This window comes from Mirounga leonina, unplaced genomic scaffold (assembly GCF_011800145.1).
Source record: "Mirounga leonina isolate KUSES-001 unplaced genomic scaffold, KU_Mleo_1.0 Mir_126, whole genome shotgun sequence".
Lineage (NCBI taxonomy): Eukaryota > Metazoa > Chordata > Mammalia > Carnivora > Phocidae > Mirounga > Mirounga leonina.
The window spans coordinates 2396459-2414399 of NW_023270314.1; the positions used below are offsets into that span (position 1 = coordinate 2396459).

A 17941-nucleotide genomic window follows, 5' to 3' on the forward strand; every position below is an offset into this window, starting at 1 on the left:
TGGGGGAGGGGCAGAGAGAGAAGCAGACTTCCCAATGAGCAAGAAGCCTGATACAGAGCAAGATCCCAGGACCCTGAGATCATGACCTGAGCTGAAGGCAGACGCTTAGCCGACTGAGCCACCCAGGCGCCCAGTAACTGTCTTTCAATCAGATAACAGTGTTTATTTTCACAGAAGAGCATTGAATAAGCATGAAGCAGACAGTACTGAAGAAATTTAGGTAGAGACAAATATAAAGACATGAGAATTTCCATATCTCTTAAACTTATGATACATCCAACCCAGGTTAACTCTCTGAAAAGGAAAACAAAAGGACCTATTGAGAAACTGCATGCCATAGAAACTTAGAGACTTAATACTAACATTCCTTACTTCTTACAATAGTGTCTGATTTGTCAACTTGCTCCTGAAGTCATTTACTTATGATTTGCTTTGTTCCAGAAGAGATTTTGGATGATAAAAGCTATTTGCATTTTCATCCTATCTTAATTCTTGGGAATTAGCAGATTCACTACATTACTACTTCCTATATCATATTTCCCCAAATTTGTTTACTTCATGTCTCAGTTATCCTTGAGTTCTAGAATATCAGAATTTGGCCCATGTCCTCCTATCCACATCCTTTATGATTTTACACTCTGCAATTTTATCCTTCTTCAAATCTGTGTCTTTCTAGGCAGAAGAGTTCAATTCTTAAGTAAGGAATTTTCCCATTATAGTTTGAAAATGCATAGAACATAGAAAAATGTATATTTATTAAAAATACTTTAAAATTAGGAGTATTTTAAAATTCTAGACTTTGAAACAATATTAATAATATTTCAGAATATCACAAATAGCACTTTCTTATCTCATAATATAAAGTGTATGGAATCAGAATATAGATAGGAGGCACATCTGTTCAAAAAATGTAATATCAAATATATAGCTATTATGAACAGAAGAATGTTCTATTTTTCCTTTCACATCACTGCTAATTCTTTTTTTTTTTTTTAAGATTTTATTTATTTATTTGACAGAGAGATAGAGAGCACAAGTAGGCAGAGGGAGAGGGAGAAGCAGGCTGTCCACTGAGCAGGGAGCCGGACTTGGGGCTCGATCCCAGGACCCCAGGATCATGACCTGGGCCGAAGGCAGCCGCTTAACTGACTGAGCCACCCAGGCACCCCAATCACTGCTAATTCTTAAAGCGATAATAGTTTCTTTTCTTATTGATTGAAAAATGAAGTTTTGTTTATTATGATGAGGCACCATCCTGCCTCCTTTGTAAAACCACCCTGGTAAGCATACATTTACTTTGATCTTCAATGAATATTTTGCAATGCATCTCTTATATTCCATAAGAAAGCACAGCCCTGATTTAAAGGGAAATGAATGCACAAAGTTACATGTTTCTCTTTTCATTTGAGAACTAGATCTGTAGGAAGATGTTAGAGAGGTATGTTACCTGGGTTAAATTACAAAGCTAAGAAACTATTAGGTCTACAGTTTCTTGCACCTGCATAAGTGAACCTTGTATGAACAAGCTGAAAATCATGTACATTAACTTTAATACATATTAACAAAGCAGAAGAGATACAATTTGAAAATAACTGCTAATAAAATACATTATTGTAATTCAATTAATATTAATAGGTTTAAGAAATAAAAAGGCTAAGATGCATTTGGTGCTCATTTTAAAACATTTTGCAGGTAGAAACCAGGAGCAGTAAGGGCACATACATGGTTTTATGTTTGGAAAGCGGTTTTTTGCTCTGTTCCAAGGCAGATCGGCATCAGTTGAAGAAAGATCCTGAAGAAATTTTGGTAGTTCCTGTGGAATGAAGTCATTGCAGTTTAGATTTATTTCAGAGGTAAACAAGAAATTCTACTTAGGAAAAAACTATTCTTTATTCTAAACCCTTTTATTTTTAAATTGAAAACACCTCTCATAACTGCAGAAACAAGGTCAAATTAACAGCAATGAACTTATGTAAACGTTTACTGAAAATATCCTGAAAAAATTGGTCAGTTGGTCTCTTGCTTTCTCTGGGATAACTTCTTTGTACTTTTAGAAGCTCTAAGATGTGGCAACCATGTTACTAATAACCCTTTTCCATACTTTACTAATGGTTTCAACAGGAACACACTGAGTATTATTTAATATTTTAATGTCTACTTAGTAGGGGAAGGGAGTTCAGTGATTTATTTTTTGTTTTTTCTCCTCAGGCAGTGTGATTTCATGCCTATTAATTGGTACAACATTGGCCAGTTTAAGAAGATGCCAAAGGTCAATTCCTGTTCTCAGTAGGCATTGTTAAATCGATACTGGAATGCAAAGGTGTGATTAAGAATTATCAGACACAGATGAAGGGTCAAGGAGATCCATTATTGACATTTTGGTAAAAAATCATGATATGATCCATTCATCATTAAGAAAGTTGGTGCAAGAAAATGTGTTCATTATTTTGTTGAGCTGGTGATTTATATTTACAAAGTTTATAGTTTTTCATTTTAGAAATAAATCTCAACTTGCCAAATTCCTTAAAAAGTGTTAAAATTTTTGTTTTTACAATTTTTCAACATCATTATAAACTACTTCTTTTATTAGATAAGTCTTCCTTTCCCCCTTATTTTTCCTCAAAAAGAAAATCCAGACAGTCTTTTGCATGTGGCTATGTGCAGTGTAAGCATCTGAAATCTGATGCACCGGCATAAAAGGCTTAGAAAAAATTTGTTTAATCAAGTAGGGAATCCTAGAACCGTTTCCCTGTGTCAAGGTGTTAGGAGTATATGTCAGCATATTCATATAGATAAAGAAATAGAGGAGAAAACAGAGGTGAAATGGAAATCTCCTGAAAGGTGGTATTTTTTTTCTGTAATTATTTCACATAGAAGTTTCCAATTATAGATTTAAATGACTGTGGCCTTGATAATCAATATCCAATTACCAGGTTGACTGTTTGGATAGTAATGTCACACTTGCAACCTTTTTCTTACCAGGGAACACAGGGCCTCCACCATCCTATTCAGTTCTTTCTCCTACTGTTTGTTCTTTTCAGTGGGATCATATGTGAGTGAGACTGTTTTGCATCCTTATGCTTTTGCATTCCTTCTCTCTCTCTCTGGGATACTCTTCCCCCTTTATTTACCCATTGGTCTTCTGCTTGTCTAAAAGTTCATCTCAAACAGCACCTTTTTGTGCAGTCTTTTCTGACTGCTATCCAAATAAAGTCAATCCTCACTTCTTTCTGCATATCTGTCATGATACAGTGTATTTATGTATTTTCTGTGCATGTCTGCAGTTCTTATCATAGTTTGAGCTTCTTTATGGTAGAAGTCATAGTCATAACATATAGCTAATACTTGTGTCAGCCACTATTCTTGGTGTTACACACATTCAATTGTTTTAGTATTCACAACTCAGTGAGATAAATACTATTATTGGTAAATACTATTATTTTACAAATCAGGATATGGAGGAACAGAGAGTTTATGTGATTTATCCAAAGTCACTTAGCTATTAAGCATTGAATCGATATATATTAATATGCCAAATACAATGCCTACCATATAGTAGAAGCTTATAAATATTTAAGGTATAAGTGGTTATGATCTGAGTTTTAAAGTTTATCAAATATGCATTTATTAATTTAAATATAATTTTGCTTTAAAAATCTTAATACAGCATTAGGATAAAAAATAATTTAAAGAAGTTCCTTACATATATAGATATGTTTATATAATACATACATACAACCTATATATTTGTACCTAAAAAGTTCTTAAAACCATAATCTCCAAAGAAGTTGAACTAGAAATTTTTTCAATGTAATATATGTGAAAATGTTGTTGCTAATAAAACTTTTCATCTACTCAGTCATGCATAATGTAATTATATTCGCTCCTCTTCTAGTGAAATTACACTTTTGCTTCTGAACAATTGCGAGTTCTTGCTGTGTAAATGCTAAGAAAAGTTTTATGGTACCATCTATTTTGTTAAGTCCAGGCCAATATTACTTAAGAAGCATAACCAAAGAGCTGTAGGAAATACCATTAATCTTCTCACATTTTGTTATTATTTCCTGAGAGGCTGAAATATTATAATCCTGAATTATTCAAGCCAATTGCTTAATTCTTTGTTTCATAGGTTCACACACTAAAAATTTCATGAAAAAAAAAAGAAATAAAGTTTTTGGTGACATTTAGAAATCCATATTACTTATATAATACAAAATAATCACATAAGTTTGGAAAGATGCACACAAGTTTTAAAAATGTTTAGAGATCTGATATATACCTTATGCATTAATATAATTTGAATTTTATAGATACACAAAATGTTGAAAACAATATAATTAATCTTAACTTTTAACTAGTGTTAAAGTGGAATGCTCTTAACTTAACATATTCTCCATAAGGTGATAGTGTATTTATTTCATAGTAACTTAAATATAGGCCTCATAAAACATGGGTATTTTTACTTTTAGATAGTTCTAGAAATAATGTTTTTGTAGTTTCTGGAAACATCACGTTCTGTTCTCAGGTTCATCTATATCACTAACATAAACTAAGCAGGCAAATATAAAATGGAATTATTTGGTCTCTAAATCTAAAATAATTATTTAAATATAAAACCACATATATGGTAAAGCCTAAATCTCACACACCAGCAAAAACCAATGAATACAACCTTCCAGACTTTCCAGACTCCCATGCACATGTGGATGAAAGAGCAGAGCAGAAATGAGGCCAGGCTGCCATTGCTGGGGAGGTCTGAAGAAGAATACCCTTTCCTCACACAGTAGGTGAATAATTCTGTTCAGGTTGCACCAGAGGCCACCCCGTGTAACATTACTATCCAAACAATCAACCTGGTAATTGGGTATTGATTATCAAGGCCAGAGTCCTTCATGGCCTTGCATGCTTAAAATGGACATGAAATGTGACACATGAAACGACTGGAGGTCTGGCAATGTTGTGACAACTGCTAGTAACATACCGAAAATTCTTCTTGAAACTTCAGGTTGTTGTTTGTGCAAAGCTCTTCAACATGTTGCAGGAAGGACTTCTTGCTTACCGGCCTCCAAGCAAAGAGAGGTAGAAAATGGAATCATGTTAGACTGACACTGGCCATACAGTGAATAAGTCAAAGAACAACAGATACTTCAAAACCCGTAAACACACAGCCCTTTAAAGTCATTTTGCCATATTTACAAAATTAACTTCTCCCCTGTAAGTGTGCTTTCTTTGTAGTCCTGGCACAAAATCCTTTCCATTTTTAAGTGACTTTATATGAATGATATCACATTGTAAGGAAAAAAGTTTTTCAAGTAAATATAAGGGCATAAAGTTATCATTGAATCCTAAAGCACATAATACCTCTTTGTCATACAGAAAACATTTTATACATTACAAAGTTTTAGAAGATATAAAATATTGCAGTGACCTCATTCTCATAATGACATGGTTTTTAAACCCTAAGGAGTTTAAATATCCCCGTATTACTTCCCAAGCTAAAATACAGACATGCAGGCTTCACCCCAGAGAGAGAGAAAGCATTTCTCCAGTTACCATGCAATTAGTCATGCTTTTATGATTTATATCCAGCTTGGAGGTTTTTCTAGCAAACATACAAAAAAGGAACCACACATTAAGATTCATTGAATCAGTGAATCTAGCATTGACATTCAAAAAGAAGAAAAGATATTTAACAAACTTACTTGATGGATTTTCTATAACTAAGTAACCTGCAACAGAGATTGTGTTAAATGCATGATAAGCTGAGGGGATAGCTCTTTCTGAAAGAGTTCTAGATTAAAATCAGATAAATATAATAAATCAGTAATGTATGATGTGCTATGACTTTACCTGATACGCAATCATTATTTTAAATTCTATTTCATCTTTCTAAATTATATTATTTGGACTCAATATGGCCAAATAATAACTTAGCTTCCCTCTCAAGCTAAGATACTCTTTTAATATTGTTAGGCCTTTGGGGTACTATGTTAAAAACAGGTCACTTTTTAATATATTGCATAGTATTTAGAGTCTAAGAGAGTTAATGTGGATTTAAAAAAATATTTTCTTTGTCCATAGAGAATGCTTAACCAGGGGGAGTGGATCTTTGAAAAATGACATCATATTGCCTAAGTTTTATTTCATGAGTGAGTTTTGATAAGTATATAACCATAAAAAATCACAATTCTTTCAGTTCCTTTAGACATATCTCCTGTGACAGTTCATTGGTCAAGTTATTCATACTCTGAAAAAAATTGAAATAATTTTTAACAGCCAAATAGACTATGCAACACACAAATTCAAAGATGGGAACATCTTTAATAACACATTTGTCATGCACAATCAATTAGCACTGCAAAACCACAAAAGGCACAAAGTATAATGAAATAAAATCAATAAAATAAAATTTTTTCAAAGTTTTAAATTTTAAGTATTATCAAGGACGATTTTACTGCATTCCTGAAGTGAATGATGTTTATAAGAGGATGTGGTTTTTGAAGTAAAGGACAAATGAAAGAAAATAATTAGATTGAAAAATGTGTCGTAATGAATACTATGAAAATGGTTACAAAAGGGTGTGTTCAATGAAAAAAACAGGAGTCAAAAAGTTCATTTTATTACAATATAGAAATTGGTGAAAAATAGGGGGTGCAGGAGCAAGTACTACCAAGAAGAATGATAGAATTCTGGTTAATGCGATAGGTGTCCCCAAGGAGGAGGTATCTCCCAGCTTCTCAGGGTATAACATCATACAACATCCCATTATCAAACATGGAGTCACAGTGATAAAACAGCAATGTTTGAGCAAAGTCTTGGTAGATGAACTTGTAAGCTTCCTACAATAACCTAGAATGATTCTGAGAAGGCAATAGGGAAATTTTTAACTAAATGGATATGGAGATGTTTGAATGGGCTATTGAATCAGAAGAATCCTTGATTTGGAGTTTGGGACAGGAAGATAGAGGATGTCTGAATTAGAGGCCCTGGAAATACTTCTGACATAGCAATAGATAAAGTGGGGACTGAGGCAACAGTCAATCCCTGTTGGAAATAATTACCCTTCAGCAAAGACCAGCAAGAAAAAATATAATCATGGCCTAGACCCATACCACCCAAATACACATAATGACTGATGCCCGGTGCTCTTATGCCATCATGTTCCTCAGAAACAGGAAAGGCGAGGGGGTTAGGTTGGGCAAATCCTAATTAACTGAGCTTAAGATAGAAATATGAATGAGATATTTGAATTGGCAAGATCAATTTCCCTGCTACCACACAGAAATGGAAATTCTTGACTTGCATGGATATCACTTTCATAACAACAGAGAATATTATTCAATTTGTGATTGGTGAAATTCACACGCACTGTATCTGATTTAATGACAGGCTTATGGTCCACCTATTTAAGAACAGTCAGACTGCCATCCTACAGTAGGAGAGTCTCTCTTTTCCCAGAGAATCCAGGATTATTTGAGGTGGTATTGGCAGAATATTTTTACTAGGCTATCTAGAATCTAAAGTAGGGCTAACTTCTGGGCAGCAATCCATAAGGAATTTGAAGAATCAGAATACATTCATCAAATCCTCAAAAGACATTAAACAGGGGCGCCTGGGTGGCTCAGTCGTTAAGCGTCTGCCTTTGGCTCAGGTCATGATCCCAGGGTCCTGGGATCGAGCCCCACATCAGGCTCCCTGCTCAGCAGGAAGCCTGCTTCTCCTTCTCCCACTCCCCCTGCTTGTGTTCCCTTTCTCACTGTGTCTCTCTCTGTCAAATAAATAAATAAAATCTTAAAAAAAAAAAAGACATTAAACATGAATAATCATATTAAGATATAAATCCACAAGAAATAGCTAAAGCACCATGTTATTATTCACATCCTTGCTCTTTTTCTCATTAATGTTGTCTATTCTCATTTAGAAATTATAACTAATAAAAATAAAAATATTTAAAAAAAATTAATAAAAACTAATAAAATATTTTTCTTTTGTCAATTTCTTTATAGTTTCTAAACACTACAGAAAGTTGTTTTTCAAACACTATAGAAAGTTGCTTTTTTTTACTGTATTTTATTTTGCATTTGAAAGATCTCTCTAAAGATACTAATTTTAAACTGTAACTGGGTAGCTATTGGATCCAGATGGATATTTGTGAATTCTTTCTGTACTATAAAATATGATGACTTCAAATACCTGCTCCAACAAATACCAGCTACATTACCTTGAGCAAGTTACTTAATCTTTCTTGTGCCTCAGTTCCTAATTTGGAAAATAGGGTAAGTACATGTAAATCAAGCTCATATATGTACAAGCTTAGAAAAGTCCTTGGCTTTGGAAGCAATACATAAATATTAGTTAATATCATTAGTATTATAATTGCTATTTCTACTTTATTTTGTAAAACTCAAGCTCCTCTTACCCATCTGTCCTACAATTCACACTGATATAAAGGAAGATTTTTTTTCCCCAAAAGAATATCCTATCTTAATTTTACTCAAAACTGGGTAGATTAAAATGTGCTAAATTAAGCAGCAAGATTTCCTATTTTATTCTTCTTAATCAGGGTCTCCAGCATAAAGAGTGGTCATAAATATCCAGACTTCAAATCTGAGTTTGGCTTTCTAGTTCTCAATTTAAGATCCTAAATAAATCCTTAATACCATAAAGATTATAATAATTCAGTTTTCACATTATCACGTGAAGGCATTCTCATCACACTGGCATTTTAATGTTATTCCTTACAACTACCTTTCACATACCCCGTTTGTATTCCAGCAATTCTCTGGCATCCCTCCCTCTCGGTTTGTACCATTCTAGGTGTTTTTCCACAACCAGGTCCTACTGATTCCTCAATAGCTGATTCAAATGTTAACTCTTCCATGGGCCTTCTTTGTTCTATTATAGAGAAAATAATTTCATGGAAATGAGATTTCTATGCACAAACCACTTTCCACCTTATATTATGGCTATATAAGCACCTGTATTAAGGATACATGCATTGAGGTTCTTGTGTACTTGAAGGCAGGGGCAGGATTAACACTGCCTTACTGCAAGACCCTCATAACCTTATTCATGTAGACAATGAATAAATCATTATTAAATATACAATTTTGGATGCATTCAGACTAAGATACACAGAAAGCTAAATGTAAGCACTGTGCTTATTATGAGAGTATCTGAACTGAATGAATTTCCCACTAAAATAGTAAGCAATTGAGAATTTTCAGGAGCTTTAGATAAGTATGATCAATAGATGTATCAATAAACACTATATGAGTCTAGGGTGCCTGGGTGGCTCAGTCAGTTAAACGTCTGCCTTCAGCTCAGGTCATGATCCCAGGGTCCTGGGATCGAGTCCCATATTGGGCTACCTGCTCAGTAGGGAGCCTGCTTCTCCCTCTCCCAAACCCCCTGCTTGTGTTCTCTTTCTCTCTCTGTCAAATAAATAAATAAAATCTTTAAAAAAACCCAAAACACTATATGAGTTTAAAAGCCATATTAGATCCCCTAACATTAGAAAGTTAACAGGTGCTAGGAAATTAGATATATGAACAATAAAATCATCTTGCCTATCCAAGTAAAAAAAAAGATAGACTTCAAAAAAAGAGTAAGATCTGTTTTGGCTTTATTTTCATTTGTATCACTCTCTTTATCTAAACCCAGTCACTTTATGTAACCTATTCTTTACATGTATATTTACATAATGTGAGAAACAAGACTTCTAAAGTCTAATTTTTATTTAATTTTCCAGTCTATGCCAATGTCACCAGTATGTGTGAACTGAAATTGAAATACCTATCTGGGTAGCTTAAATTGAGAAGACATTTTGGCAAATATTACCTAACTGTTTCAAATAAAAGATTTTTTTGTTGTCTGTAGTAGTTTTGATACTTAGCCTCATAATGTATGGGTATATTCTTCCTTTAAGAATTGGCTGCATCCAGGGGCATTGTTAAGCGTCTGCCTTCGGCTCAGGTCATGATCCCAGGGTCCTGGGATTGAGCCCCGCATCGGGCTCCCTGCTCTGCGGGAAGCCTGCTTCTCCCTCTCCCACTCCCCCTGCTTGTGTTCCCTCTCTCACTGTGTCTCTCTCTGTCAAATAAATAAATAAAATCTTTACAAAAAAAAAAAAAGAATTGGCTGCATCTGGGGTGCTTGGGTGGTTCAGTAGGTTAAGCATCTGACTCTTGATTTTGGCTCAGGTCATGATCTCAGGATTGTGAGATCAAGGTCAGACTCTGTGCTCAGTGGGGTGTCTGCATGAGATAGTCTCTCTCTCTCTCCCTCTGCCCCACCTCTTCCCACTCTCTCTCTTTCTCTCAAATAAATAAATAAATAAATTTTTTTAAAAAGGAATTGGCTGCATTCTAAATTTTATTATAGGTTTTAAAGTTTTGTTTTTAAATAGGAAAAAAATTAATTTGGACAATTTATCCAGGGAATTAGAAAAGAAGGTGGGGCATAATACAAAAAAAAAAAAAAAAAGCATTGACTTTTATTGATGAAGAAATTAAATTCTTTTAAAAAAACTGTTTGGTTAGATAAGTATTAAAAAAACCTTACAGAAATTAATGTGCGTGAAAGTCAACAATGTTATTTCAGGAGTGCTATTTTCAAATTAAGTGATCTGTGAAGACACTCAAAGAAACTCATATAGAAAACTTTTTATTAACATTTTTAAAAACAATTTGTTACATGAAGAGCATTTTAGACTGGTATTGTATTCACTTACAATAGTGAATGATCCTGTCAAATCAAATTCAGTTCATTATTATATAAATCAATTTGGGAATTGTCCAGATTTCAATAAGAAAACTGACCACTTTCTAACAGAAAGGGCTAAACGCTTTTTATTACATGAATCTTAGCTGTCTTAAATCCTATTCCCTTTTGTTGAAAAGGGTATTATTTCATGTCTGGGCTCATTTTTTAAAAGTCTATCAAAAACTTAAATTCCACTCAGATTACTCTTGATAGATCCAGAGAGGAACCATTTATTTATGTTGGCAGTGGTGATTGAAGACCATATTGTCACAGAGACTCAGCTTTCCCTCAAGGTCAATTAGTTGAAATCTATAGGGAATTAAAATATAGTCCAAATAGAGAGCCATGGATGATAGCCTATAGATGAGCAGCTTAAATCAGCATTACCAGTGGCACAGGACAAACTAGAAATTTTGTGTTTTCTACTTAAGTTAGGTTAAAAAGAAAGGAACCTCAAATTTTATTGCATTGATTTAAAATATGTACTTGGCACACTGACATGTACTTCATATTCAAATAAAAATTTGTTAAGAATCTATCTTTCTGGTAAAACATATTAATTAATCGTTTCAAGTTTTATAAAATGCTGAGTGTGAATTTTTAATTTCTATATTTCAATCAAGCCATTAACTGTTCCAACATTTACATCTACTTCTATAATGATATCCTATTACTTACCCTCAGCATTTACTGTAATGCTTTCAAAGGTGTCTTCAGTTTTGTTCTTTCCTATTGTTTTATTTATTCTAGGCTTTAAAATAGTATTCTTTCAGATCTTTCTTTCCTTTTAAGATTTTATTTATTTATTTGACAGAGAGAGTGAGAGGACACAAGCAGGGGAACAGCAGGCAGAGGGAGAAGCAGGCTCCCTACTGAGCAGGGAGCCTGACGTGGGGCTCCATCCCAGGACCCTGAGGTCATGACCTGAGCCGAAGGCAGACACTTAACCGACTGAGCCACCCAGGTGCTCCATTTCCAGATATTTCTTCATTCTTTTACCAAATCACCAATAATTTTTCTGTGGTCCCTAATATAAATTTAAAAAGTTATCCTAACCAATCCTTAAAAAGTTAAAAATAGAACTACCATATGATCCAGCAAGTCTACTTCTAGGAATATATTCACAGGAAATGAAAACAGTAACTCAAAAAGACATCTGCACCCCCATGTTTATGGCAACATTATTTACAACAGCTATGACATGGAAGTAACCTAAGTGTCCATCAGTGGGTGAATGGATAAAGAGGTTGTGGCATATATATACACACACACACACACACACATATATATATACATACACACACACACACACACAAAGGAATATTATTTGGCCACAAAAAGACGAAATCCTACCATTTGCAACAACATGGAGGGCTTGAAGGCATTATGCTAAATGAAATAAGTCAGACAGAAAAGGACAAATACTGTATGAACTCACTTATATGTGGAATCTAAAACACAAACAAACAAGCAAACACAAATTCATAGAGAAAGAAATCAGCTTTGTGGTTAGCAGAGATGGAGGGCAGAGGGAGGGGGTACTGGAGGAAGGTGGATAAAAGGTATAAACTTCCAGTATTAAGGTAAATAAGTACTAGGGATGTAATGTACAACATAATGACTATGGTTAACACTGCTGTATGGTATATTTGAAAGTTGTTAAGAAAATAGATCCTAAAAGTTCTCATCATAAGGAGAACATTTTTTTTTTCATTTTTTCTTTTCTTCATTTTTTTTTGTATTTATATGAAAAAAATGTTTGTTAGCTGAACCTACTGGGGTAATTACTTCACAATATATGTAAATCAAACCATTATGCTATATACCTTAAACTCACACAGTGATGTATGTCAGTTATTTCTCAATAAAACTGTAAAACAAAGTTAAAAAATATTATCCTGATAGCTGGTACTGTAGAGCTGACTCTAAAACTTCACCTTATAAGGTAAACATACCACCTCAATAAGTAAGTAATGTAATATTTTTCTTATTTAACTAGAAAAACAATCAATTCTTTAAGTGCTGTCCTAAGTACTTTCTCAGCATATTTCCTGTAAAGACAAGTAAGCTTAAAAGGAGCTTAGCTATTTGAAGGGCAGCTCTTTGGAGGCAATGCCCCTTCCATTTTAATCACAGAATTTCCAGTGCCCAGAACAGTGCTTGGCACTTGGTAGGGTCCGACTGATACTTCTTTTACCCAAACAAAGTAAAATGGACATTTAGATTAATAATGAAAAGCAACGTTCTTGCTGATGTCAAAGAGGTAAGAGAAGATTCCCGAGGTGGCAAGAGTTGAATTTTCATTATTACTAAGCCTCTCCACATTAGCACTTTTGAAAACAAATTCCTGACAGACGTTTTATTTTGTCAACCACATATCCTAAATTACAGCGAGGGGCACAGGCTTAGCTCCCTTGGGCAAGAGGGCAGAAGGAGTAGGAAGAGAAGATGAAGAAACTGCTGATAGCTGTGTGAAGAGATGGGCACAGGCTCTCGGTGAGGATGGAATGAAGAGGACACAGATGACGTGCTATCATCTAAAAAGTGCTTCGAGCCCAAACTATTAACTAATTATCTCATCTAGTAAACACTTAATTACCTCAGTTAGGGGTTAGAAGGTAACCTTGGAAAACTAAATTTGGAGGAAGACTACATCTGCCTTAACAAATTTATGTACAGGTGTTCTATAAAGGTCTGATGAATCCAAACCATTAAGTTGAGCTCTATCGAAGTAAGACCTCTGACTAAACAGGGACACTACTGACTAATTTGAAGAGAGAAAATGTGGTGTTCGAGGAGAAACATGAGGTAAAAATGGAAGGATTTTTCTGAGGCATTAATGGCATAAAGCAAAAAAAAAAAGAAAAAAAGTAAAAGAATTCTGTTTAATGATGACAAAGAAAGATACTTGGCAGAGCTGCTCCACCAGACCCCTTGTGAGTCTGGAATGCTGAGAGGTCAGCTTTGAGTGCTGGTTGGAAATGGATATTTTATGTGTGATGTGATCACTTAAATCTTTAGCTCAACAGAGTCTTTACTTTGACAACTGAATCTGATCAAGCAGGTCCTTTGAGGAAAATGTATTTTTATAAAACTATTTTAATTCTGTCCATGGAAACTTGGCAATTAGTTCACAGGAAGCAAAACAAGTTTACCTATGATTCCAAAATGCTAAATATGACTAGAGTAGAAATAGTCCTGGCTTCCACTGTTTTAATCATGCTGTCTACTACTATTCATGATCAATGAGAATGTCAGGAGCCTTGGCCCCATCCACCCCTGTGGCTCATGGAGACTGACTCCTCTGTCATAGATTTGGGATTTTGAAATCAAATGCATTTTCGTTCTTTGCCTCCATTCATATTCTTTGCACGAAGAAACTGATTATCTCTGAGGCATTCAATCTGTTGCTGGGGTCCCCGGTAATGCTGACATTTTGTTATGCTACCTTCAGAAGGCACAAAGCAATTTTTGTGCTAGCATATAAATGACATTTCCAAACATCAGAGGAGTGCCTGAAAACATGCACAGTTAGCTACCCATTGATTAGGGCAGAAGTACAGATACTATGAACTGTGTCACTCTGTGTATGTCCCAGAGGCAGAGAACGGGAAATTTCATCATCTTGGTCCTTACAGATTACCACCTGCAGTAGTTGAAATGAGCTTTTGTGAAGTGTGGACCCAGACTCCATCTGTCAAATGGAGAACTCAGCTTTGTATCATGTAATAAGACAAGATGCATGTGAAGAAATCTAGGTGGAAACTTATTTTACTGTCAAAGCTAACACAACATGAGAACACAGCAAATTCTCAGGACATGCACATTATGAGTCAATGTGCATTTTGATAAGGTTAACTTTACCATATCAATAGCATGCAAATTATAGAGGACATATTGTAAGTAGAAAGCATAGGGCTTTTTTGGGGTTTTTTGGCTTTGGAAAAAAATAGCACATTAAACAACAAAACGCTCAATATAGTGTATTTAAAAATATAGAGCACACCACCTGACAAGATGAAAACCATCACAACAGAGCTCTGCATCACCACAGTAACTTACTGGATGACAAAAATCTCCTTGCGTCTAAAGAAAAATGAAGAATATCTGGAAGTAAAGATTCATTATTTATTTAGTACACAAACACACTGGATTATTTTTTGCTACTACAAGAACATGAGCATTAAATATCTTGAGCTTCATCCTACTTCAGGATACTTGTCTGGAATTCACATATTTGTCAGACATTTCTTATCAGGATTCATGTATTTTTGCCATTGTTTGCAAAATGGTTTAAGAGAGAAGTAAAATCCATGGCTAGAACCTGTCAAAGAATTGATGGCGATTAAAATGCTAATGATTTTACATAGAACTTCATGTATCAAATATTATGTGTTCTTATTGAAGGTACAATAAGACTTGCACTACTAAAGATTTTTCAGTTTCTGAAGTTTGAACCTATAGTAAAATGCCATCACTCCTTTGTCCCATGTCACTAAAGAACAAAGAATTCAAAAAAAGCAGTTCTTCCCTTAGAATCATTTCTCTGCATAGGAAAAGCTGCCTCAAGAAGGATCCCATAGGGTCTTGTCCTTTTAAAAGGGGTTATATTGATCTCATCTAGTAAGCTTCTGAGTTACACACACACACACACACACAGAGAAGTACAGGTGTATCTTATCTCTGAATCCAACGCACGCAGGCTAGCATCATGGCTGTCCTGTTTACTACCACCTTGGACAGTTACTTAAATTCTCTAAGCATCTTTTGTTTTTCAACTGTAAAATGGGGATAAAAATATCTACCACAAAAGGATTGAAAGAGTTAAGTGAGATCATTACACGCAGAGTTAACACACAGTAATTGCTCAAAAACAGTAGCAATTATTTATATTAGCAAGCCTTCTATGTGAAAGTAGATTGGGATGATTTTTTAATTTTATAAAGATTGTAAATAACAATAATAATTCCAAATGTAGTATTCTGATTTAAAGTTTACAAGAGCTTCCTGAAGACATGTACATTTAACGAAAATTCAACTTGCACACTTCTAAAGTTATAGAAGAACGAAAGCAATTCAATTGTTTGCTTTCTTGAGGATTTTAATTCCATTCATGATTACTGGATTGGGCCTTGAGTCTAATTAATGCACCATTACATTCACTCAACTAAAATAGGCAAGAGAATTAATATGGAATGATGCACAAAATTTGGGGGGATAATTGAGGTTTGGAAGAAATTGAGGGTGAAGTAAGAAGATTAGTAACATTGATTAATGTTATTCTACTATGTGGTTTTTTTTTTTTTTTTTTTTTTTTTTTTTGATTTAGTCACCCTGGGTGGGGGTGGGGGGTGGGGGAGATTGGAGATGGGGAACCTACTATAACTTAATTAAACCTGGTAAGGAGACAGTAAAAAATAAACATTTTTAGCAAATAGAATATTTAACTTGTGAACCCTCTGTTAGGTTATTTAATTTTAAGTGTTATAACTCTCTTGGGAAGGTAGTTTGTGTGCAGTTAAATTAGTTAAAGCAATCCATAGGGTCAGCTGGTCTCAGCAATCTTGAAGAAACAGGTCTGTTTTACCTGAGTGTTTGCTAATTTTGCCAATATTTCCTCCTGGAAACCTTTCTCACTTCCTTGGGCTAAGTGGTTGTGTTTCAAAGGAGCCATCACAAAATGTTGTTTTGTTCATTTCTTTAAAACCCCAAAGGTCATTTTCTAATCTGGTGAATGTGGAAGAGATGAGCCCAAAATATTAAATACCCTCCCTAAGAAATATATCATGCATTGTCTAAACTTAAATATAAAATGTGCATAAGGAAATGGTATAATTATCATTCCAAATAGGAAATGAAAACATTATCTTGGCCTATCCTGAATGTCCTCATGGAGTTACAGAGTACTCAATCTTTTTTTTTTTTTTTTTTCCAGAGTACTAAATCTTCATTCGAGTTTTGTTCTTCAGGAAGAAAAATTACAATGTGAGAGAATTCTTCTTTAGATCCTTTGTGAAACAAGGTAAAATATAATTAAATAATAAGAGTTTACACACACAAAATTTACAGTATGAATCTTAACACGTAAATAAATATACAGGCACATGTCATAAAATGAATAATTTCTTAACTATAAAATTCCAAGTCCTTGACAGGATTTAGTACAAGCATCATAATAACTTTTGTTAACTAGATAACTCCCTAAAATTAATATTTTAATTATTGATTAAATCTTCTTCTTTTATCATTTCTCTTACGGACATGTCAAGACATACAACACTGAAGAAAACTGCTAGTCCAATATGCATGAAGAAAGTGGGCAGGTTGGAAGGAAAAGAACATGCCTAAGCCTCAGGTAGAAACAGCATATATTAGCTGGGTAGATTTAAAGGAAATCACCTAAGTTCTCTCCGGCAAATAACAAAGACATATGATGTAAGTTATTCAACAATTTAAAAACTAAATCAAACTCCCTGATTCTTTACTCTCAGAATCTACTATCAGTCTCTGGTTCTACTCTCATGCCCTATATGCCTTTTAATAGATTTAGATCTTCCAGCACCTCAAGACAAGTGAAGGGCTTGAGAGCTTCACTGAAGGATGGCCCCTCGTATATGTGCACATGACTAATTATGGATCTGTTAGTTACCATTTCTTCTAGACTTAATTTCCACTGTATTACTGACCTTATTCACATGAAAAACCTTCAATAAATAGTAAATCTGGAGACAGATCTCTGTAGTGAAGAGTTAGTACTCAAACCACTTGATAGTTATTTTAATAAATTTCTGTAATAATCAAGCAAAGCATATTATTATGTGCCACTGGAATTACAAATACGGATGTTTCACAGTCATGAATGCTGGAATCATATCAAAAAGTGAGAAAATAAAAATCATAGAAACTAAAATTTCCAACTTTACTATTACTGGGGGTAATACATACTTATGACCTATGTGCAAAAATAAATATTATTTGAAATATACCTGAAAGACACTTATACATCATTTTACAAATAAATCCACATATACATAAATAAACATGGAAGCAGGAAAAGAAATAATTAGGAATCAAGATTAAATAAGGCAGTCCCTGATTTATAAAAAACCAATAATAAACAATCTATGCAGTCCTTATCCACCTTTTCCATTAGCTGCCATGACAGTCACTGTTAAAA

The 17941-nt window shown here is 34.2% G+C and overlaps 1 protein-coding gene and 1 long non-coding RNA gene across 4 annotated transcripts in view; one reads left to right on the top strand and one right to left on the bottom strand.

Moving 5' to 3' along the window:
• PTPRQ (protein tyrosine phosphatase receptor type Q) overlaps window positions 1-17941 on the bottom strand; it is a 200353-nt gene that overhangs the window by 26104 nt on the left and 156308 nt on the right. The window contains exons 36-38 of the mRNA XM_035002069.1: window positions 5703-5729; window positions 4982-5063; window positions 1723-1813 (exon numbers count right to left, since the gene is read on the bottom strand). Of these exons, the coding sequence (XP_034857960.1) occupies window positions 1723-1813; window positions 4982-5063; window positions 5703-5729 (200 nt within the window). The remainder of the gene's footprint in view (window positions 1-1722; window positions 1814-4981; window positions 5064-5702; window positions 5730-17941) is intronic.
• LOC118008528 overlaps window positions 1-17941 on the top strand; it is a 150915-nt gene that overhangs the window by 15748 nt on the left and 117226 nt on the right. For 2 of the 3 annotated variants that reach the window (XR_004678708.1, XR_004678707.1), the window contains exons 1-2: window positions 11686-11728; window positions 16700-16786. This is a non-coding gene — a long non-coding RNA (uncharacterized LOC118008528). Of the gene's footprint in view, window positions 1-11685; window positions 11729-16699; window positions 16787-17941 lie in introns of those variants that run through there. The other variant, XR_004678709.1, reaches the window with a different exon arrangement.